This window comes from Eufriesea mexicana, unplaced genomic scaffold (genome assembly GCF_001483705.2).
Source record: "Eufriesea mexicana isolate 0111107269 unplaced genomic scaffold, ASM148370v2 scaffold1808, whole genome shotgun sequence".
NCBI classification, from domain to species: domain Eukaryota; kingdom Metazoa; phylum Arthropoda; class Insecta; order Hymenoptera; family Apidae; genus Eufriesea; species Eufriesea mexicana.
In genome coordinates, this window is record NW_016909925.1 from 403763 (window position 1) to 428622 (window position 24860).

The 24860-nt window shown below is 50.1% G+C and overlaps 1 protein-coding gene across 3 annotated transcripts in view; it reads right to left on the reverse strand.

Annotated features, from left to right (window-relative positions):
* Nucleotides 1–24860, reverse strand: part of Sulf1 (Extracellular sulfatase Sulf1) — a 72268-nt gene that overhangs the window by 20770 nt on the left and 26638 nt on the right. For 2 of the 3 annotated variants that reach the window (XM_017902382.1, XM_017902379.1), the window contains exons 2-3: nucleotides 9650–9965; nucleotides 9170–9409 (exon numbers count right to left, since the gene is read on the reverse strand). In XM_017902382.1, the coding sequence (XP_017757871.1) occupies nucleotides 9170–9409; nucleotides 9650–9899 (490 nt within the window). In that variant the 5' untranslated portion in view covers nucleotides 9900–9965. Of the gene's footprint in view, nucleotides 1–9169; nucleotides 9410–9649; nucleotides 9966–14493; nucleotides 14582–24860 lie in introns of those variants that run through there. The other variant, XM_017902380.1, reaches the window with a different exon arrangement.

The following is a 24860-nucleotide window of genomic DNA, read 5'->3' on the forward strand; positions in this document are numbered from 1 at the left end:
CCCCCCCCCCCCCTGCCCCCCTCTGATCATCGCGTTTAATAAGCGCCACTCTAACCGGGCATCAATCATAGAGAAGATTCACGGCAAACGTTTATACGGTACCTACGTCCCGCGTTGATACCGTCGTTACGCAGTTATCGCGATTATGCGGATAATGGGCCCCGATTTGTCTTATTACCCGCGCAAACATCTCTGCCCCGTCGCGTCTTCCTCGTTTATCCTCGATTGTTCGTTTCTGAGCGAGACCAGTGAACCGTTGCTGGTCCCGCCGCGATGCTCGACATCGGGGCATCCATTTACGAACAAACGTTAACAAGTTCCACCGTCGAGGGTAAGAACGCCTTCGCGATGCAGTTGCTGCAGTCGCTGCACCTGCAACGCAACGCCGATTATCCGCTCGCGACCACTCCTACGTATTTCTGGAGGCTGACATTTCCTGGAATCCGAGTGGGTGCTTTGCATAGAATCACGCTCGGCCTCTATTAAACCAAGGATCAATCGTCCCTCGGTTGGTTCGTATGCACGGGTGGAATCCTTAGAGCGTGGCGCGATGCATCGTCGGAGGTGCAAAGTTTATTCCCCCCTGGGCATTTTTCGCGCGCTAATCCCCTAATCCCGGAGGAGGAAAGCGCGAAGAAGAAAATCACGTCCCTTGTTCGAAAAGGCTGCGGTCGTTCCGACGGCTTAAGGTGTCATTCGTTTTCACCCGATCACAGGCAGCGTCGCACGCCTTTTGACGACGGCGCAGAGAGGGTCGCAAAAGCCCAATGAATGCACCGATCCGCAGAGCTGCACCTGCATCGTGGGGGCCCTTTTGTGCGCGTGATGTGTGCGACCCTCGTGTATCTTGCAGCGAGCTTGTGGGTGCCCCGCGTTAGTCCGGCTCGTCTTCGACCTCTTCTCTTTTCCCTCTCGCTTTTTCTCTCTCTCTCTCTCTATCTCACCCCCGCCCTCGTTTCCCCCTTCAGCATCGCTCTCCTCTTTCCTTCGTGTCCCACGCGAGCACTCGAAAAACTGGCGGCGCGTCCTCTCGAGCCGCAACACGGCCACGAACAATGCTCCTCCACGCTGGTCTGCCGCGCGGTGCGATTTAAATTTAGATAATCTCACCTGCACGAACCCCGAGGAGGAGCTACCTGCGCCACACATCGTGTGTGCACACGCTCGCGCGCCGGCTGGAACCACCGTCTTGGGGTTGATGGTCCCTCCGCGAGGCTCGTTGCTCGCGTGAAAACGCCGCAACGTCTATCGTTCTATCGTCATTACCGGCCAAATCCTCTCGATTCTAAATCCTCCGCTTTATCGATACTTGCCCTTTGCCACGGAGCCGCTTCCCCGGGGTTAAATACGGCGGATGAACTCCTCGTACGATTAGCAAAGTTAAGCCGCGTGAAGCCGCGGTTAGACTACTTCAATGGCCGCCAATCAGGCAACTTCTGCCGCCATTAGCGTCTACGATTCGGAGACCACTTACGGGCCGAGTTCCTTAACGAATTCGCGGGAAATATTCGACTGCTAACGTTGCCGGTTAACTACCACGTGCCTCGCTATCTCTTAATAACCGGTACATCTACCTCCCACGGTGTACCTCTTCCTTTTCAACGTTGCATCACGTGCATGTCCATGCAGATGCGATCCGATGGATCGTACGAGATGCTCGGCTGAACAAGGAGAGTAACGACTGCGTCAGCGACGAACAACCGAGCAACAACGGCAACCTGGGCATCCTGATAACGCTAGGCTGCTCGCTCCAGGATCCTCACGAACGGTCCAGCCGACTTTCGTGCGGTACCACCGCCGCATCTCAGCTTGTATCTATGTTCAGTTCCTCCCTCCAGGATCCTAGTACGATCGTGTCCATGCTACACGGCTGAATAGCGCCAGAGATATCGTCTTTCGAACCAAGCCTCCTTCGCTCGCCTCTCGAAATCACCTGGATCGAGCAATCCCGGTTAATCCGGAATCCTGTCATTTTCCATTGCTCGTGCTCGCGCGTAGATCGCTCCAATTGAAAATCGAGATGGTCCGCGTTAGAGATCGCATGACGTATCGGTAGAGACTCGACGTTAACGAGACAATGGCCGTCCAGTTTGTAGAATTATTCGAACAAGCTTAGAGAACCACGGACGTGTACACCGTCCGCGAATTATGGGACAGGGAACGAGGAACGCGAGTCGAACAACGCGATATATCGTTTACCGGCATCTCTCCGAGTCATTGCGACTTCTCTCTTTCTCCCTCTCTTCCTTCTCTCGCATCTTGTATCCAAGATTCACGGAATAACCTATTCGATTGCCATATACGACATCCCGGAACCGTGCGAACTTACAAACGTATAAGGGGATTTGCTTTATTGCCGGCCAGGTCTGCTGCGCGAGGGTAGACGGGTCGAGTGGAAGTTGCACGGCCACGTCGATGCGAAAATACGACCCTAAACGATCGAGTGCGTCGATAGAACCAGAGTTGCCTTTCCCTCTCTGCCACTCGCGATCGTACCCCTACTCGAATAGCCTAGAACGTCTCTCTTCTTCTTACCTCTGAATCAGGCTAATCTTCGGACCAAAGTAGACCTAGGTTTAACTACCAGCTGTCCGCTAATGATCCTGGTTCCCCGAGCGTTACGACTCTGCGCGCTCCCCGACTGTTCTCCTGTCAATTTCGCAAAAACCATCTACGAGGTTTCTGCGAGGTTTCGTAATAACCGTTCTCGAGCCTCATCGCGGGGGATCTCTGTCGAACGGGAAGAAACGCGTGTTCCATGATCCTCGCACGGCCATTTCTATGCTGCACGCCCGTCGTCGTGCGAAAATCTGATATCGGCAAATTGGGTTTTAAGCACACCTATGCGAGCCTACGTAAATTACACGGTAGAGAACGGCTCTCGGATAAAAGCTGCGTCCGCCCCCGTGCGCGCCGCACATGGTGCTTTCCTCGATCCTCGCGGATGCGCTCTCCGCAGGAGGAAGAATCCGTCTCGCCGCGAAAATTCTCACGATTTGCGCGAAAATGTCGGGGAATTCCTCCACGTGATAAGTTTCGCCGATGTTCGCGTGGAAACTCGAGCTACCGGTTATCCGCTCGAGGTTCAGCGACTTTTCCATCCTCCTCGCGATGTGCAACGCGAGCCGCGAGCGATCGGCTAATTATCGAGAGCGTTTTCGCGGCGATTGCTAGAGAACACGTCCTCTCGATCGCGGGAAATTCGTCGAAACCGTAAAATCCGATAGAACGATTCGTTTCCGACCATAGGGGACTAAACAACGCGAAAAAACTTAATAACCGTGCCATTTGTCGAGAGTAGTTCTCCTCTCGTGACGACTGATGGAACGCTTTTAAAAGGCTCGTTCTCCAACGTATACTTACACACGATTCGCAGTTTTTTCGCGTTGGAAAGCGTTTCATTGCACGCTAAACGAGAACAGGGGCTAGAGCACACGGTACGGTCGCGTGATATCCTTTCCGAGAATCCGTGAGCGGGATCCAGGTGCCACGAACGGTTAATAAGTATAACACGGCTGTCGTAGCTTCGTGTCCGATTTGCATAAGGCAGATCTGACCGGCGGATGTAGAGAAATCCACGGACCGTCGATCACGTTCAACCGAGTCCGCGTGATCCATTAAGATCTATCTAGATATTCTATTAAGATATCGCAGTTCTACGCAGTTCCACGCTACATGTTTGCTTTGTCGCGATAAAAACGACACGATCGACCCACTGCCGGAGGAAGATCGTTTTCCATGGCTGGCGCGGGAAAAATTCCGAAATACCGATGTCACTGCCTCGCGTCACGAAACGCGTGCAGACGGTTGTCTGGAAATGCAGCTCGTCCGATGACGGCTCGATTGCACGCCGAGGAGGATATCTCGGTGAACAGGTTCGCGCTAGGTGTGCCACCGAATGTTTCTCCCGCTCGTTCTCACCTCGAACGCTCGGAGCGCCGATTCGAGTCCTTTGCTTTATCCTACTCTCGATCTGTTCTATACCTGGCGCGGCTGCGGGCGCGTGTGTGGCCTTATCATTATACCCAAGGGCCGGCAAAGGGCATCGTAAAGAGAAAAAACACCGTGTAAAGATGCTGTCGAAACCTTCCCCCGTGTTTGCCCGGCCACGAACAATTCCTCTAAAGAAGGCTCGAACGATTTTACTGCCCCGTGAAACGCGCGAGGCAGCCTGCTCCCCTTTCGCCTTTAATTCACTCCTCCGCGATGGCTTAAAAATATCTCGGACGTAATTCGCGCAAAACCTCGAACGCGGAGGATTCGTTCTCGAATTCGAAGAAGAATGTCGCGCGCTGGAAGAAGACCGCGCTCTGTACGCGCGGGCATTAAGGAGATCTCAGGGTCAGCTTCGTTTCTTCAAATGGAATGCCGCGGTTTTTTCTCGCGCAGGGTGAAAGCCACTTTTAAAGACGCAGTTCAGCGCTCCGTAGCGCAAGGACATCCAAGGCCATCCGAGATGGCGAGCTCGCGACCGAGTAATCTCCACGGCGTATCTGCCATCTCCGTTCCGCGATCTAACTCGTCCGTAAAGCCAGCCGTAATCGTTGGTCCAAGGGGAACGAGCAACCATCCTCGGAGACCTTAAAATCTTCATCCACCCACGCGACACCGGCCAACCAGTATCGACCTGTACCGCCATGCTTATCGCTGGATCAGCGAGATCGATACGAGAGCGTGGTTCGCAGGCACGTTGTTTTTACTTTAGCCGACACCACCGAGCAGCCGGCTCGAACAATCGAGGCAATACCGTTGCCTTGGCTACGCCTCGCGTTTACTTCCTGTCGCGGCATAACGCGACGTAACGTCGCGCGAAACGGAACACCTTTAATAAAGACGCGGAATCGATCGGGGACTCGGAGCGCGAAGGTCGAGGCGCGTAGGTCCCGCGTTGCACTCGCGACGCTTTCGTGAAATTCGACCTTCGACCGTCGAGGGCTCACGGCTAAAGGGGAATATCTCGCTGGAAGAGGGAATATCTCGGGTAACGCGAGAAACGAACTGGAGAAACAACCGGTACTCCCAGTTTCACGCTTTGTACGCCGGAGCTGTGTTAACCCCCGTGTGCTTTCGCATTATCGCCGGGCAAGATGCACGCCGGTGCCAGGGCTCGTGAGCAACGCGAGAAACGATCACGGACTAGTTTCTCGGACCTAATTAGCATCGGCAAATTCAGGTCTAGTTTCACGCCCGTCGGACAACGTGGGGTCGCGAACGCGGCCTAAAGGTGAGGCCGGCTAACGTATGCGCGCGTGACAAGATCCTCTTGCGAAGATAGCGAAGAAAATTTGTCGCCCGGCCTGTGTGCCAGCCCCGGTATTCTGGTCAGGGACACTCAGCGCGCGCAACAGACGACGATAACGAAACCAGTTCTCTTTCTCTCTGTGACTGTTCTCGGTGCCGGCGATCGGCCGGCCGTCGCGGTTCACGGCCCGTAATTATTCCTAGGCCCGTTTCGCGAACCCACCCTGGAAGAGGCTCTTTAATCTTACCAGCATCGCCACAGCCCCGCCGCGATAGTTCCGCTTTCGGTTTCTCTTTCCCATCCGTTTCGGCCGCGGCCAGCCGAGTGTAGACGAGGGCAACGCGATTCTCCAAGACGCAACCGTGAAAATAACAGGTTCTTAATTTTCGAGACAGGAGAAAAAGGCAGCGAGAAGCCGGCAGTCACGAGCAAACCGGATCGCGAGCAGAGGTTTGTTTAATGCCTGTGTAATTTGAACTCATTTCACCGAAGATGGATAGCTGTCTGGCTAAAGGGGAATCATGCCGGCAAGGCAAATTGATTAATTATCGCGCTTTTTCTCGATACCGAACCTGCACAGGATGCTACATAGACAATCTTTCCAACTCGCTCGAGTAATACAGAGTATCGGTTGTTGCGCGCGTCCTTCGAGCAGGGGGAGCTTATTAAACATCCAGCATCGGGATAATTAACGAACTTCGTCGTTGTACCGAGACCGAGCCAGTCTTCAGCTTCCGAAGAAGAGGCACATCTCGCGAAGGCTTGCGAGCGTGTGCGCGCGCGCGCGCGCGGGTGGTTTACGGAAGTGGACACCGCGAACAGCGTCATACGTGTTGAAATTTTTGGAAGGACGCCAATCCCATGCCGGATGTGGACGGGGCTTAAAGGCTGAGAAACCTGGCCGCTTTCAGGGAGCAATGTCCTACCTCCTCGAATATGGTTGTACGTAGAGAGAAGCTGGTGTAGTAGAGAAGGCACGGACGACGGAACAACAGGGAGACACGGACGGACAAGGAGAGAGACGTCGTTTCATCGTGGTTAAAGGGAAGGCGAGCGCGAGAGAGCGAGCTCGAAGGGCTCTTCCAACAGGAGCCTGTCTACCCATCGAAGGGTCGAACTGTCACGATCGTGAGAAGATTTTTGTCTCCGTTCGCGTTCCTCTACCGGTCGTGATCTCTTTTCTCGTGCACTCCCTCGGTGGTGATCGACGACAACGACGACGACGACCGAGAGTGGACGTTTGCGATGGGAATTCGAACGTACTGGCCGGTTTCATCTGGTCGCTTTGGCGAATAATCTTCCAACGAGATAGCCTCTCGCGGGATCTATGCACGCCCCTGGCTGACTGAGATACGACCTATGTTCGGTCTAATTTACAAGATCCTGTTCGCTGGACCCGATACGCGCAGTCCTTTCAAACGGACGCTTGTCGTCGATAGCGGATTTCCGTGGGTTTACGTCGTCGTCTCGTGTTTTATCCTATCGCGTTTTATCCATGCTTAAATATATTCGATTTCGGCGGGGGAAAGTATCCCGGAGGGTTAGACGCGCGAGAAAAGAATACGCGCCGCACTCGGAGCGGAGAGAAACTCCGGGAGAAACGTTTCTTTGAGGTAATTTGCATGTCTCCCGAAATAGGCCCGACTGGCAGAGCGGAATTGCCGCGACCGTTCGGAAACACGAACGAAACGAATAAACGAGGAACACGTGAAACAGGTACGACGGTGATTGCTTCCAGCTGGCTATTTCTTATCTCGAAACGAACCTTCTGCTCGGTACCTAGATTGGTTATTAAATCGGGCATTAAGCGCAGAGAACGGATAACTACTGCCGGCTGTAATTTCTTACAACGAATCCGCGGAAGGCAAAGAGCGTAAGGTAATTCCCGGGCGTAATTCGAAGATAAGTCGACGAGATTTGGAGATAAGTGTTCGGCAAAGTAGGCTAGAGAGATAAAACTTTAATCGGTTACCGCCGAGCCAGGAGGGTCAAAAGTCCTTTTCCCTCGAATTACAAGTGTTCTTCGCTGTTTTAAATTCTCTCCGTCTCCCTCTCTTACCCTGCGCTAGGAACTGGACAGGCTTATCTCCCAGCCGACTACGTTTCGTTACTTTCATCTCTGGAGTCTAACCGTTCCAGACACTGGTTTTCACGCGGCCGAGAATTATCCAACGATCTTACTGCTCTACAATTAGGATTCCCCGAATTCTACCAATGAATCGAGCGGCATTCCACCGCAAGTATCGTGGCTCGTAACGAACGCAGCACGAGCCAGCTCAGAGCCTGGCATTCTCTTGGCCGATCGATCGGTCGCCGGGTTCTCGAAATCTCGCTGCTGCCGCGAAATCGATTCATCTCGAGACACTGAGGCACACCGGGATCGTTTTCAACCGCGCAAAAAGGTGTCTGTAAACAGGTGCAGCTGACGAGAAGCCTGCTTTCCTCCCTGAAACCTTACCGGCGATTCCAACCAGATAACACCTGACCGCCTTCGGTGAAATTCTCCAAAAAGACCAACGACCCTAGGTGTAGGCTACGTGCGCGTACCCGCGTCGATGTCCGACCCTTTTCTACCGCGAATCCGACCCAAAATCGTGGATCGAGCGCGGAGGATGCATCGTCGAGCGCTCGATTCATCCTTTAATCGGTCGTTCCCGATCATCAAGTGTCCTTTCGAACAAAAATCCCGGCCCAACGCTAGTCCACCCACCGTGGACCCTCTCTCGATGGACGCGTAATCCTATCGAGCCTCCACTCGTCCATCGGGGATGCATCATCGCGACGCCGTCAACGAGGGCTTCGCACATGCACGGACGCTGTAACCAGCGAACAATGCAAACAATCGATGCACCGTCGCGATTCATCTGCATTCAATCCACCGTCGGTTCCTGAATTATTGTTCTCCGATCATCGATCGACCGCTCTCCACGAGACCCGGACCCGCCTCGACGGTCGTGTTGCGACTGTTTTTCATCGTTTCCAGAGATTCTCTCTCTCTCTCTCTCTCTCTCTCTTTCGCTCTCGTGCTCTCTACGACCGATCAAAATCCGAGGTCAAGAGCACGCGATCGCGAATTCAACGCGAATCGAATCTCGAGAAATTCTACGGGGGTCCATTGCCATGTTCGTTGCGCCTACCTGAACGGGCCCCGAGTGTCTCGCCTGGCACGTAATTACCCCGGACGCACCCGCGAAATTAAAACGACGTACAGCCACGCAGTGAATCCGCCATGATTCATGATTCCACGTCTGGGAATTTTTAAAATCGTCGATCGTTCGCAACCGTGTCGTTGCTTGCGCTCGTGCAACAGGCTCCAGGAGGTTTTCGACCTTTCGTTCCAATTGAAAAAAATCCCAGATGCGCCGAGTAGTTGTCTTGCGCTCGATGCGGTAATTGCTTATGGTAATTGCTTATGCAACGAGGATTTATCGTGTCGAACGTACTTGACTCCAATTAGGAGCAAGCAAGACGAGCAAGTACGAGTCGCGATTCAATTGGAGGTGGTCAGATTCTCTGGTTTCGCGATGTCGCGGGGTCAACCAACCCGTCGTCGAGTATGACCGCTCGTAATTTTGCGAACAGTCGGCTGCCGCGATCGACACTCGGGCTCTCGGTGGCTGGCCGCGATTGGGAGGTCGGAACGACACGCGACCGTGGATAAAGGACTCTCGTCGATAAATAATTCTCGTGGTATCCGACGACGGGCTAAACGACCGCGGACAGCTACTACCGACCGTCTAAATTATCCACGAGCCGATAGCACGAGACCGTATCGACGATTCCTCGAGGAAGGAACGCGCGACGACAGCTGAACCCGGTCGCGTGACTCTTTTTCTGGCCACCGTCTGGGATGGCTGGCACACAACACGGAGTGGTTCTGTCATCGAGAGGGGTGAAAAGCGGCCGGTTCATTGGGCGAGTACTCACCGGTACGATATCCTGCGTTGCTCAGGTAAGCGGCGAAGGAGTGAGGCTCGTGATCTCGTTGCCACTGGGGGCTGCTGCAGTTGTCGTTGTTCGTAAAGACCTCGTGATTGTGAACGTAACGGCCGGTCAGCAAGGAGCTCCTGCTCGGACAACACATAGGAGTGGTCACGTATGCGTGTCTCAGCTCGGCTCCCTCGTCCCTTATTCGCCTTAGGGTCCGTGGCATGAAGTTCAGCGAACCTGAGGGATCAGAGCAACCGCGACACACGATCAGAAGGAGCTTCGGAAAAAGAGTTCTCTCGGGGCAAGGATAGTGGGATCTTTGTTTCTCATCTGTGGAGGAGAGCGGCAGAGGATATTCGGACGATCGAGTTTGGAGCTCGCATCTACGGTGTATTAATTTGCAAATCGCGTGGGTTAAGGTCGGGCGAGTTGGATCGGGTGTTGGCGATAAGGATGCAACGAAACGACGCGACTAACCGAGTTCGACATCCTGGTCGTCCGTCAGAATCAGGACTATGTTCGGTTTCCTCTCTCTGGGCTGCTGGTACGGCAGATAGGGTGAGTTGGATTGAGAATTGTAATTGTTGTTCCCGTTGTTGAAATTAGACCTGTGAAGGGCGCCGCGACGCTGACCGCCGTAAATGTCGTCCACAGGGGCGTCCGCGTCCGTTCGTCTGGCATTGACACCCAGCAATAGCACCATCAAAAACTGCAGTAACTTCCTCATGGTGGTTGGTCGTCGATTGCACACGCTCTTCGCCTCAAACGAGTGTCATATCATGGCGGTCTGTTGCTGTAACAAGCGGGGCGTGTCTTACGTTAATGAACAGTTTTGCGTGTGACGTTGATAGGATAGAAAGTCGATGAGAGTCTTTCGCCTGGTCGAGTGACTGGACTCGCTCGCTACCACGACGTAGCTATGGTACCGCGAACCTTTTCCTTCCTCGTCGATTAATTATTCCCGTTAAGCAAATATCGACAACGACGATCGTTTAGCCAGCGGTTTAGAATTTCCGCCGAAACCACCGATACCAGCCGAAATTAATTGTCTGCTCGGGACCAGTTGCCCCAACCCGACCCACCCCTGCTGCTGCGAGCGTTACCGAGTACCGAGACGGAGTATAGCCCGGAGCTGTGGATCGATTTCGATCGGTCTTTAAGTTCCGTGGAAGAAAGTTTCGCTCTAGTAATCATGCGCGATCCTCCGAAACGGCGGTCGAAATGCAGGTTGCGGCGAAAAAGTCAGCCCTGCCGAGAGGAGTATTAAGCGAGCCGGTAGCCGCGCCACACAAGAAGATCGCATGATCGGTAGCCGGATCGCTGTAGGCTGAAATTCTTGCGCGACCGAAACGGATTGCGTAACAGCTTAATGCCACAGGGCCGGGTAGAGTAGCAGGATACGGGGCCGCTAATTATTGCCAATAACTCCGCCAACTCGATCGTACACCGTGCGAAACAATTAACGAAGAACGCCGCCGCTGTTAGCGATGTTTTCAGGTATACAGCTGAGCGTAACTCTATCGAAGACTCGTGTAGCCAACTGGACGTGATCCCCGTAACTAAAGAGCGGAAGACGAACGGTAGAGCCTGTGCAGCAGGTCTCTTGCCTCGGCCCCGGGAACGAAAGATGAAAGACGTAAAAAAGAATGGTCGCGACCTAACCGGGCTACGGGCAGCGCGCACAGCGCAACCATAATCGGATAGTTGGGGTTTTATGGCAACCCTTCGTCGCATTCCACCCGGCAGACATCTCGCCAACGATCGACCGCCTCGTAAATAGTCGTTAGCACCTGAATTATCCGTGTTGCATTCGCTGAATCCTGGTAGACGCTTAAATCAGCGCCGTTTCTTCTACGTCTCGTGCCTCGCGAGTCAGTTCCCGAGACAGTTCTTCGTTACTACCTCGAAGCTAGTCTAGCATGATGGATGTTATCGCACGTACGTGGACGGAGTGGATATCGAATTATCTCGAGGAAACATCGAACACCTGTGCTTTGATAATTTCGTAATAGATCAACCGATCCGTCTCTCCCGCTCTCTCTTTTTCTCCCTCCCTCTCTCTCCCTCTCTCTCCCTCTCGATGTAAAATATCAAGGTATCGTCTTTATTCGAGACCGCCGCGCAAGCCTGAGTCTCTTAACATCGTGTCCCGCAGTTTTTGCTCGTTTTTCAACTATAATCCACGACTTACGAGCGGTAGAAGGTATTTCAGGATTGCTTTAAAAGTGACCGCGATTCCGATCGAGCGGCGTGGAAGAATGGAAGGCCGTCGTTTTAGGGCAGGAAGTGGAATATGGATGCGGATAACTGAGCGGCGAGTAAATTTACGATGCGGTTCGAACGGGTTCCCACGGAGCCCGTGGAAACGCTCGGCAAAGACTTTTTCGCGACGATCCTGGTATTCGCGTCGCGATCTTTCCCCCTCGACCTATTTCCGGGGGGAAATACGGCCTTTTATTAAATTTCTCGATACGTGCCACTCTGTTTTCGATGTTACCGACACGCGACTCGCATAAGCAACCGCTCCACCCCGTTGTTCCTCTCGTCCTGCGACTGTTCGCGGTGATCGCGTTACCGGCGATAATTCACCTTTCATCCATCGAAAAGATATCAACGCGATATCTCGATCCGATATCCCGCTGGAATTTCTACCGGTCGCGCCTTCTCCGTAACTCAAGCTCGCGAATAATTTCGCGCAAAGTTCACGCGAGTCCGCGGCAGGACTACGTAGATCAGGGAAAGTGAGATTTCATCTTTACGTAGTCGTCTAGGGGGCAGTATCTCACGGTGCGCAACAGCTCGGTGCGCGCCGGGGATAACGATAAAATAAGGGGCCCAGGCGAAACGCTGTTCGTTCCCCTGGAAATAAATTTCCAGCCTCGCATTCGTTTCCCCGTTGCGTTTAAACGCGATTGCGGACACTCGCGAGGCGACGCGACGCGTGCACGGAGGTGCGACGACGTTATGGATCGTTAATTAGCCAGCAGCTCTCGCGAGTCTCGTGGCCTCGTGTCCGAAGGCGGCTGAAAGGATGTCAGAAAGCGATGTCACGGCCGATCCGGTGCCTCGAATCCCGCATTAATTACCGCTAATTGATAATCACCTCGCCTCTGCAGGCCGAAGCAGGTAGGCAAATAAGAGCAGGACACGCGGACTGAAAGGTCTCGGAGAAACAATGTGCCTCTTGCTCTGACTCTCGCGGGACCCGCCGAAAGGATGCAGCCGCGATACGTTACGTAATTTATCACCCGTTAATTGGCCACGCGGACGTCGATTAATTTACGCGAGTTCACGGAACGAGAGCCAAGACCCCCTTGACGAGGACGAGAAGCGCGAAGGGAAGAGGACGCGGTCCTCGGGAGGATGAGGAGGCACCCTCTTTCGCCTGGACGACTTTGCACCCCGAGCCAACTCGGGATCCAATGGCCCAAATTGTACCGCGATTTCCTTCCGTCAGCGGCGCATACCTGCGGAATGTGAACTCGCGGTTCTCCGCGATGGCAAAACTCGAGCCACACGGGTACGTTGACCTCCGTGTATTCCGCGTTGGTCTTCGTGCAACCAGAGCTCGACAGAGTAACGGCTAAGAATAGTAAAACAATAATCCCTCGGTTTGTTTCGCAACCGCAGCAATTGAGTAACTGCATCGGCGCGCAAGGAGACTCGCGAGCACGGCGACGCGCAGTCGGGAGCAGGAAACGGGTGCAGATCTGCGGAGAAGTCGAGCACGGTCGATCGCTGCCTCCTTGAACTCCGGGAAACCGTGATCTCGATCGGCATCGATTAGCGCCGACCGATGCTATCCTCGTCCACTCGCGTTTCATCACCTAGCGCAGACCTAGGCTAGACTCGGTCGTAAATAACGCGTCGCGCCCGCAACGTAGTAAGCGATTCCGACGAGTCGGGCACGTTGGATGCTGCTGGCTCATTTGCATTCGATTCGCGGCTTCCGCGCACACGTGCGCAGCCGTACACAGACTTCCCCGTTCTCAGCCGCGTATACACGGTCACGTTCGATCTTCCTCTTTCGCGAGCTGGAATCGTTTCCTTCGCCAACGTAATTTACGTACGCGCGAGAGCACGCTGAAAGCTGGCGTGGGTGGGCGAGCAGAGGCTATCGACAGATGTACGCTATATACGGCCGGAGTAGGTCGCAGGTAAAACGGATGTTACGTATTCGTTGCTCGCGTGTAAACCTGCGACGCGACACGTTCCAACCACGCCGCGGAGTGTAGGTCGATCCCTTCGTAGTAGGTCGGCACTCTTCCGAGGACCGGCTGAATATTCATTCGAGGCGGTTCCGTGCGGCGCGTGGGAAGCGCCGCGAAATTTACGGGCAACTAAACGATCGTGCCATTGATCACGATAACGATCAGCGGGGCAAAGATATACACGTACACGCGCACGGACGCGAACGTACACCAGCTTGGCCGGGATGCGAGCGAAAATCACGTATCTGCCGTGTACGTGGCGGCCTGCTCGGGGAGAAGCGCGCTGAAACGCGACCTCGTGCTCGCCTCGGGAATCCATCCAGCGTTGGATGAATGAAACGGTGGTCTGTGGGTTGTAGAGTCGGAATTCTTCGGTTTCCTACGACGACAGGAATCGGTTGTCCCGATGGACACAGGGGCGGAATTCGATGATCGAGAGCGGTAAACGTACTCGCGCGAGGGTACCACTCGAAAGCGTTAAACGGAGAGAATCCTCGGCGTGTACACGTGCTTCGTACGCGTGATAATCGCGACTGTTCACCGACTTGTTATTTGCTCGACGAGCCGCGGCCAATTGCAAACCGCAGATGGTTCTAATCCGCGTCTCGACGTTACGAGGGCCGACTGCTGCTTCCAGCCTATCATCAAGACCCTGTCGATTGGGATTCTCCGGCGACGGGAATATCTTGTCCGCCACGGATATCGAGCTAACAGCGGGGAATCGTAATAACACCGATCCGAACCGATTTCTAGCGCGGAACACCGAGAGGAAAGCGATTCGTCCCAGGCTCTCGGTACCTCATCGATCGCCGCCATGGTTATTTGCTTTTCGACCCTCTCTTACGCTGTGCAACGGATTTTAATTTTTTTTCTTCTAATCTGTAATGTCCAGTGAGCGATTCTTGCAGAGGATACTTTCTTTCGAACTCGAATTCGTAATCGAAATTGCCGTGTCGCTCTTAATTCCCGAAATATGAGTTTTTCTCTGTGTCTAACGAGAATTTTAAAACTGATTCCTCTACCGTTAGTCAGAGATTACTCTATCGGTTACTCTAAATTTTTCTTGGAATAGCGAGAAAATTGTAAGGGTGTAAAATAAATATTACTAACCGGACTCTCGTTCGAAAATTGTCGAAGTTTCGATGACACGTGGTGGCACGGTCAACAGCACAAGCAGGCACACGTCGAGCCATTTCGTACTAACACGGCGAAGAATAACACGCAACTGAGACAAGGAAACGTTTGCGAAAATTAACCGCGAGTCTATCCAAGGCTGTCAATGTTTACGTTCGAGCCTATCTACAGACCACACCTTTTACTGCGTCATGTTTCGCCTGATTTTCTTACTAGGAGACACACGATGATATAGGCGAAGGAATACCTAATAGTTCACAAATAGTTCACAACGTAAATTTATAATAAAAGTGAAAAAATTAATAAATTATTGGCTATTACTTGAATTTATAATGTACTTGTGTTAAAATGTACCTATAATTTGCATACAATTTACATTACATTAAAAATAATTACATTGATTGTTAATAACAAATTGTTCGCAACCTAAATTTATAATAAAAGTGAAAAAATTAATGAATTATTGATTATTACTCGAATTTATCACGAACTAGTATTGAAATGTAACTTTAATTTGCAAAAAGTTTATAAATAATTAGACTGATTGTTAATAACAAATTAATATTGTTAATAACAAATTGTTCGCAACGTATATTTATAGTAAAAGTGAAAAAATTAATAAATTATTGGCTATGAGGGCGGAAAATTAATAATTAATCAAATCGGAAAAGTTCGAAAATTTCTGGTCGGGGTGGGGGAATCGGTCGATCGGTGGCTATATAAAGGGCGACGCTCCGTTGCTTGAGTCATTTGCCAGTTTGGCATCGGGAGTGTAACATGTAAATTTTTCCGTGTGCGCGAGGGATGGGGGTCCGAAGTGAGGTTGGGGCTAGCCACCCCACCCTCACCCCACCCCATTTACTAATTTTTTTTTTATTTTCAGGTATTATTAATTTTCTTTTTGTTTTCAGTTGCTAATTATTTTATTTTTTTCAGATTTTAATAATTTTTTATTTTTTCAGATTTTTCTTGGTTTCTATTTATTTTTATTTCACATTCGAATATTTCGTATAATATTCGAATGTCTCATCGTTGGGTTATTTATGTCTCGTCACTGGGTTGTTCATGTCACATCGTTGGGTCGATCGTTCCATTTAGACTACTTTTGTAGTTTCTTCTTACTAATCCGCTTCCTTTCAGATTCTAATAATTTTTTTTTTCAGATTTTATTTTTAATTGACGATTCGAATATTTCGTATAATATTCGAACGTCTCATTGTTTCGTTCTTTATTTCTCATCGTTGGGTTGTTTATGTCTCACCGTTGGATTGTGTATTCCATTTCATTATGGTTCATATTTGTTTTGCTTTTATTGTGTTTTACTAATCATTTACTAACCTGTTCCTTTTCAGCTTTTCAGGTTTTTCAAGACGTCATTGGACGCGCGCGTTTAGACCTAAGTAGTTATAAGTAGCTGTAAGGCAGATTCATAGACTAAGTCCAATGTGCGCGCTATCCGTTCAAAGGTAAGCCACCTAACTTGGAGCGAAATATATCAATTCTCTATCCTCTTATCCCTCTCGTTACCAAACAGAACATAATTGTTCTCGCGATAGGCGCGATCGTTCTTAAGTACCGACTAGCCTACGCACGTACTTCCCGTGTACTCGTCAGCTCCATGCCTCGTAAGTCATTCTCACGACTCGTCTCCGACACTCATTTCTGCCACCGTCAATCTCGTCATGCGTCGGGATCTCTGGTGGCTCTCGGGCTGGGGAGGCACCTGGTGCAACACGAGGGTCCGTCGACCTTGGTCGTCCTGGGTGCCAATCCGTGCACACGACCGGGGGATGGGCCCTGCAGTCGGAATCATTGCAAGAGCGTGCCTGCCTGCCCCTCTAGCACTTGGTGGCTATGTGGTTATGTTTGCATAGAGCCGGGGTATGGAGCATGCGCGTGATTCCGATTGTTAGGCCTCGCATAGGACCCTCGGATTGACTCTGGGTGTTTCCCTGGTTCGTTGGCTGCCTTGGGTCATCGAGTAAGCCATGGCGAGGTCGGCGGTGGCAGGGTGGGCAAGGCCCGATCGGGAGGGTGCCGAGGCATGAAGTTGTCTTATACACGGGAGTGCGTCGCGTAGACTAGTCGGTCTTTCGAATAATCGCGTCTCTTTTGTAAGACACGATATTTAATAAAGTGTCAGTAGCTTCGCTTTAACTTCTTTCGCTCCAGGTTAGATTAGGCTACCTTTGATACGGATAGCGCCAGTAGGCTGCGCCACTAGGGCGCATGTCCGGGTCTCGATGCGTAGCCACCTCCACGTGGTGAGACTTGGTAATTGGTATCGTTTCCTAAAAACTATTTTTGGGAAACGATACCAAGCTAAGAGCTACGCACAAAATTTAAGATATTTCCTATCTTTTGTAAATTTTCAGTGTTCCCTTTGGACTTTGAAAATAAAGAGCGTGCAATATCCCTTAAAGTAATATCTAGATTAAGATGGCTTAATCAATTAGCATCAAATTGTGTGCGAAAATTGAATGGGAATATTGTTCAAAGATCCAGCTTTGCGATGCAGCTATAAAAATTCGATTGACCAATGATTGTCCAATCGACTGGTCCTTTTGCGAAAATATTTTCGACGCGTTTCGCGTTCCTCGCGCGAGGGTATCCATTTTCCCGGGGGCAAAAAGGGGGAAGAAAAAAGGGAACGCGAGACAGCACGGTCTAGATAGACGAAAGCGACGCGTAAATCCTGATCGAGCACCGCGCCCGATATGCGATCTCTGACGTCACTTCCTGGACAGAACAGTAGGAACGAACGCGGACTGAATTCAGCGCAATCAGATAATGTGGCAGCGGCGTGCAGTCGCGCGTTTCGACTTTACGCAACCACGGCCGTGCGTCGATGTCCATCGACCCTGGAATCGGACGTTGGAACCCTGGGTGCATCTGTTCGCCTGGCGAAGCTGCGCCCAGCACGACGCGATCGTTAAACACGCGGCGCGGGAGATCGACAATGACCCGTCGAAGTGGCCGATCGGGCAGGCAGAAATTACCTTGGCGGCTGGCTGGTTAACGCGTTAACGGTACACCGGTTGCTGAAAAATCCTTGATTTTCATTGCCAACGCGAATGCTCGGCCGAAGACGCGAAAGAATCGGAAAATTGACGATTATCCACGGTATTTCCTGGCGTGGAGCGCCTCGTTTGAGCTATTAGACGGTTTGCCTGGCTGCGCACGCTGAATCGTGCCATTCGTTCTGGCAGACTCGTTTGAATATCCCTGTCCGATCTCGTTGCATACCCACTGCGATGCAGAAATACTGGTTTCTGTGAATACTGTTCCGCGAATATATCAAAGTCCCACGTAACTGACTCGTTCGAGGGATTATTCGTCGGTTCGCCGATGAACAGGGAACTCGAGACGACGAGAGTCGCGGGGAGCGAGTCTCCGAGTCGACGCAGAGGAATCGCGAACGGCGGACAGAGCGAAATGGTGCTTACGCGAAGAACGTATATCAACCGGGGATAGAGTCGATAGGGTAGAACGTTTCCTCTGCCGTTGAAACGATTCCGTGGATCGTAAAGCATTTTTATTTTCGGCGGAGGCGTCGAGGCGAGGTCGCAGGTACCCTCGCTTCTCCAACGAAACCGTGCACACCTTCTTTTATCGAGGCAAAAGAGAAAGACCACGACAGAGAAAGACTTGTTTCCTTAACAAACGGTAACGACCTATGGTACTCGAGCTCCTTGTCTTTTCCAGAGGATATTCGAACGTGTGTCGAATGCTTCGCGGACACTCGGTTCTCCCATGGATCTGGTCGCCACATGTGCGATGACCAGGTTCGTACGCGCGAATATTCCAGTATACGTTTCATGGGGGGAGACTATTACGAATTCTACCAACTGGGAAATCGGTACCATTTTCAGAATTTTCCACTGACTATGGACACACAGTGATAGCGATATCTCGATATCTCTAACATCGCGAGAGATTACCCTCGTCTTTCTTACGTGCTATGCCTTCGAACGACTATCATTCCGCTGATCGACATACCGTTCGTAATGGAAAAAATAAAACTCGAAGGAACGTCGAACGAACCGAGTTATACCCTGTAAATTATCCCTCGCGCCGTTACAGCGAGACTTTACGGCAACCGCATGGCCGTAATCATCGAAAATGACGCTTTTAAGAGAAAGTCCCCTTTTCCAATAGCCATCCTCTGGCAACGCGTCGTAAATTTTCCGGATCACCGCGACGTCTCGGAAGGATTACATCCGCGAGGATTCCAGCGACACCGGATTCGAGAGTTCCTCGAATTCGAACAGGAAACTTCCTGTCCCACATCGGCGCTCGCCGGCGGCACGCACTCGAGGTGATGGCCGTTTCCTGCATCCGCTTTGAAATCGCGCGGATTCCCCGAGCAATTAGCTAAACGGGATTCACCTCGACGATTATGCGTTGTAAATTAACTATGATCATGCAACGATGGTGACAGGCCTGCTAGAGGTTGCAGGTCGATACCGACCTTTGGATTTCAAGATCCTTCGATACCATGCAGGCATCGAGGGCTTCTTAGATTTAATTTTTCGGACTTAAAAGGGCCTGCTGTCCCTTGCAACAGTCAACTTGTTGTAGATTCGAAGGTTAGAAAACGAACACAGTGCTTCACGTATTCAGTGAAACAGTAAATTTTAATTAAGAATAGAGCAAATATGGGATATAATTTATTTATTTATCTTAAGTGGTAATAACCCTTTGGTAACAAGGAAAATAATATAGTACAGAGTCATCAAGAATTGTTAGCCGATAAAAGGTACAATATACTATGCTTAAAATGAGTGGTTGAACAGAAAAAATTTAAGGATTGGGAGAAACGGTTAACATTAATAAAAATTCTGTGGAAACAGTTGTAGTGACCGTAAAGGTACTCGTGCTACTCCTGTTTCAAAAAAATTACGGTACTTAAAGATACATGGGATGAATCTAAATTAAACATACATAACATTTGGGAACAGTTAATGATGCCATTAAGTCGCTTATACGGAAACATAAGGTCGTACATAAGTCGGCGATCCTCGAGAGACTAAAGATTAACTCTGTTTGAAACTAAGGTATAGTCGTGATAAAATCGAGACATGGGAGAGCCAAGTTTGCGAGTGACTAAGCGAAGAAATGTGTGCTGGACAATAATACAATTTATACAGATATACTTTTAGTTTAATATTTGTAAAAAGGTTTGGACTCTTTACATCCGTACGCAGCGAAGAATGACAAGAATGACAAGAATGAAGAACTGACCAGCGAGAGTGAAGAAAGACCAAAAGCCAGACCCGCTACAGCTCTCAATTGTTTCAGCTATCGGTTTCAGAAAGTCGGAGACGCTCCAGGACAAAAAGACAATGTATAACGTTGTCCTCCAACAAGTCTCAAATTCAGAACAGTGTAGAACGCTTTTAAAATATCGTAACTCATAAGGACGTGTTTTAACCTCTTCTTTTTGTATTGGCATAAGTGTAAGTATTTCACCTATATTAAACTTTATATACAGCTATTTCTACTTGAATTTGTGAGTAAATGGATAAACTGATAATATTATTTATTAAACAGTATAACAACACAACATAAATTATAATTAAATCACATAAAATAAATTCGCTTCTCACTGCGATATAATCGCGAAATGTCTATTTCTGATGACTGTCATTAACCCACTAATTGTTTTTCACGACTCTCTGTCATACTCGTCACACACACATTCTTCCACACAAATGTTCTTCACACTTATACCAAACATTCTATGACAAACACCAGCACAGTATTCGTACACTATATGGCGATTCGCTATAAATGAAAAGACCCTTGTTTCTTATTAACTCTTTTTATTTATTTTTACCAAATGTTATTTATTACACTGTCTTTGTAAACAAAAGTAACATAGTGTAATAAACAATGCACTATAAAGCAATTAACTATAAATGAAAAAAACCCTTGTTTCTTGTGAACTCTTTTTATTTATTTTTACCAAATGTTTATTACACTGTCTTACCTTTGTAAACAAAAGTAACATAGTGTAATAAACAATGCGCTATAAATGAAAAAACCCTAGCTTCTTGTGAACTCTTTTTATTTATTTTTACCAAATGTTGTTTATTACACTGTCTTACCTTAGTAAACAGAAGTAACATAGCGTAATAAACAAAATTTGGTAAAAATAAATAGAGTTCATAAGAAACAAGGATCTTTTCATTTATACTGCATTTATAGTCCATATAATGCACGAATACGAGTGAGAGTAACAGTATCTATTGCAGTAGAATTGAATACGGTTACTTCCCTGCACGCTAGCCGCTTTGATTTCATCCTAGAAATTGCAATATTATGCAACAGGGAGAAGGGAATATCCAGGTTCCGTAACTACCTTTCGACACCTCGAAAATGGCGCCGGAGCGCCTGCCTCCGCGTTCCCACGTGCGCGGCGCAGCGATCGTTTGTCGCGCTGTCGCGCGATTTAATTCGCGGCGAGCAGCGAGCCACCGATTATTCATCATTTGCCTCGGCACACTCGGACCTTCGAGCCGTTTGCATTTATTAACGTAACGATGGTTATTAACGCAACTAGCAGCGAGCTGCGCCGAGACACCGCGGGGGGATTTTAATCGCCGTTCGATGATCGTAATTTTATTAGTTCCGAGAATTCGTTCAGTCCATCTGGTTCTTCAGCTGCTCCTCGGCATCGTAATTACACGGTATTAACGCGCGGCGTGAGGTGTCATTTTCGGAATTCAACCGCGTCGTAATTTGTTTACACGCGTTTCCATCGATATTCGCATTTACGCGCATGTATTACGTTTATTTGCATTCCCGGCTGGCTGATACGCGAACGGTGGCAATTGTCGGAGGAACACGGGGTAATTACGATTTCGACGTGAATCGAAATCGCGGAAGGAGCATCGACAGCTTGGGACGAGTAGGAGATACGCGTAAGAGACTTGGCGAGTTACGAGGAGAGACAAGAGAGAGATCGTGCCCCGGCACGAGGATGTCGAAAAATAAACGAAGGGCGAGCGGATAGGAGGACCCGGGGTTTCCGGGGAGCGTGAAAATGAGAAACAACGAAGCTGGGCTCGCACGACGCCACCTCGTACGGCCAGTTATTGTTCTCGGGACGAGAGGCCAGAGATTTCGAGGGAAAGATCCGGCGAGGGGCCACGGCTCCTCGAACGCGACGAGATCGAGATGGTATCGCGCGGCCGCGTACACATTCTCCGCGGAAGCACGAAGGACGAAGCGGAGTTTGAATGAAAGCTGTGCACGGTTCTCGCGAGGGGGCGAGATAAAAACTGCCGGCTTTCTCCCGGCTAAACGCCGTGGCGAGATAAATCAGGAATTTTTTCGGCGGCCGTTCGAGGGAGAATTAAACGAGGGAAGCGAGGATCCGTCAACTTTATCGCCGACTGCAATTTCCAGGAGTGCTCCACTGTTGCACGCGTCTTGCGCGTGTATCTCGCGAGATGACTCGAGAAATTTCCTCTTTTTTTTTCCTCTTTTCCTTCCTTCTCATCGTCTTTGAATTTCCCTTTACGTAACGCTATTAACGACATTAGTCACGTTCGCGGAGTACTTTCTAAAGAAGTCATCTACCGTCACTCTCTTCAATTACATCGCGTCGAAGCAACATTCGAGATCGTAATCAACGGAGAATGGAGGAGGCACGGGAAAGGCAGGGAGAGAGAGAGAGAGAGGGGGGGGGAGAGAAACGGCGAGAGAGTGGAAGGCAAGAGACAGGCAAGAACTGAAAAGGTCGCGGTTCGATGCAGTGGATAACGCACAATTAGCGACACGTAATTAACGAGGAGAAAAGGGTGGCAGTCGGCGCGGCTGTTTACTCGCATGCGTGCACGTTCCAGCGCGAAGGGTGAAGCTCACCGGGGGAGAAAGAGTGAAAGACAAAGTTGACAGACGGCCGAGCCAAGGCAGACGAGTCGAAGGGTGAAAGGAGAGAACGATCCTCGGCAAGACGAGGACCGAAGCGACCAGGGAGAATGCTAGACTGCTTGGCGGCTGCTTTATCAACCCACGCATTCGAGTTCTTGGCGTTTTAACTTCTAATGCGTGGCTTTCGCGGACGTTTCGTTTCCTCTTGCCATCTCTTGGCCTCGCGGGGTGGAAAACGCGTTCGAAGAAACATCTGTGTTGTAAATTAACTACGGTCATGCAATAATGGCGACAGGCCTGCTGGAAATTGCAGGCCAATGCCGACCTTTGGACTTTGAGGACCTTCAGAATACTATGCAGGCAGCAAGAGGGTCGGGGTTTTTGGGTTTAACCCCTTGTGAACGAGCGCCGCGTATATACGAATGGCGGAAACCATCACAGTTTAGTCGAAGAACTCATATATGCGTTCGGTAAAAACTGATAGAACCGTGGGACTCATAAATGTGTCTGTAGAGAAGTCCTCCCTCACGGGGATGTTGTCGTCAATAGGTCGCAGGAATCCTCGTGTGACGGTGTAGCTGGAAGGGACGAAAGGAAAAAGGAACGGATGCGTTTCGTTCCGGGAGTCATCGGTAAAACCACCCTAGCAGGCCCTGCCTCAGAGAAGGGATACTATTGGAAGGTATGGAAACTTCCATATAACTATATGTATAGTAAACGGAGGTTTTCCGAGGACTTGCGAGAAAGTCCTCGAAGTCGTAATCCATCTAGTACGAAGATGAGAATGGACGACGATGATGGTCGCTACAAGTCCCACGTAAACGCGTTGCTACGGCCGACAAACATATACAGGTAGCCCTCCTACAACACGGTTTCACTATAACACGATTCATAAATTGCGGGAACCCTTCTACAACACGGCATCCTATAACACGGTTTCGCTCTAACGCAATAAGAAAATTGCAAAAACCTTTGTACAACATGCTCATACTTCTACATGAGCAGTGACGACGAAGAAATTTATTAAATTAAAGTTGCATTAAATTAAAATAATATTTTTGTTCTTTTTGTTTTGTGCTGTACATACATTTTTATTTTCAATAAAAATTAAGTTGTTTATGTAGGATTAAAAAAGAATTTGTTTCTAGTAGGTTTTCGGAACGTAACCCCCCTTTTTGTACTGCGTCTGGGTCTCACACAACGCGGCATTTTCTGGGGAACTGTCTACCGTGTTATAGGGGGGTTACCTGTATATGTGCCCGCTGTTGCGGCCCTAGGACGGTATGTCTCAAGTTTTAAGTGGTGGATTGTTTTATGTCCTTATTGCCAGCGTCGCCATGAAAGAAAATCGCGTTTCGGTATAAACGAGTGCTGGTAGTTTTGAATGACTATCGCGATAGCAGCTCCGGCCCCACGGTACGATTTACTCAAAATCGCTCCGTCTGCAAAGGGTTTTTAAAGGGCCCGCTGTCCCTTGCAACAGTCAGTCCAAATCCGGAATAGCGTGGAACGCTTTTAAAGTATCGTAACTCATAAGGACCTTTCGTCGGTAAAAATAAAACAGCGAGCAAAGATGGAACCGCAAAGGGGACAACTCGGGATCGAAATGAACGAGGCAAAGACGATGAGAAATCACGCGTTGGACGACTGGAAGGATCGAGAAACCGAGAAGATTACTCGCAGAGACACGGGATATACAGTGGAAGCTCGTACTTGCGCGCACTTGTTAATAAGGCATCGTTCGGTACATTAAACGCGTCCCGACTAACTTCATTTATCACTGCACCGGCCCCGTGCAATTACACTTCGCGTGGTTATCAGCGTCTCTGTTTCGAAGGCCGTAATCCGAGGAACGTAAATTCCACGACGAAGGCAGCGCGCGTGGAATAACAGTGCCGTAAATTTCAGAAATTTTTCTTCCCCCTTACCCGTGTATCGACGCGTATCCTGCCGGGGCCTGACTTTTTTACTTTCTCCCGATTAATATGCTCGCTATACACGCGTGATAACGCGCGGCATGTGATTCTCGCGAGATAATATTTCTCGTTCCCGAGGCCCGTTCCTCCTCCCTCGTCTCCGCCTTCCCTCCGCGCCCGCGCTCGTTCCGCTAATTAACATGCTACGAAACGGCCGTTTTTATTAACATTTTTCCGTCAGTCGATCCGCCCCGTTTAATTGCTACACCTGTGCGTAAAGGTCCGCAGTCCTTTTCGCGTTCATCGAGCACCGTGGCTGGAATGCCACGAGCGAGGGCCCATGGTGGTGGAAAGAAAAGGGTCGCAACCCTCGTTGCGGCGCGTTGGCTCGCAGAAACGGCGCGGAATAATTTAATAATTCGATCGTTAATTGGAAATCGCCGTTTCTCCTTTTCCTCCTCTTCCCGACTCCCCACACTCCTAGATAATTGAAAGATCGTCCCCGGGAACCCGTCGAGTCGGATCGAAAGCCCGACCGCGCGAATT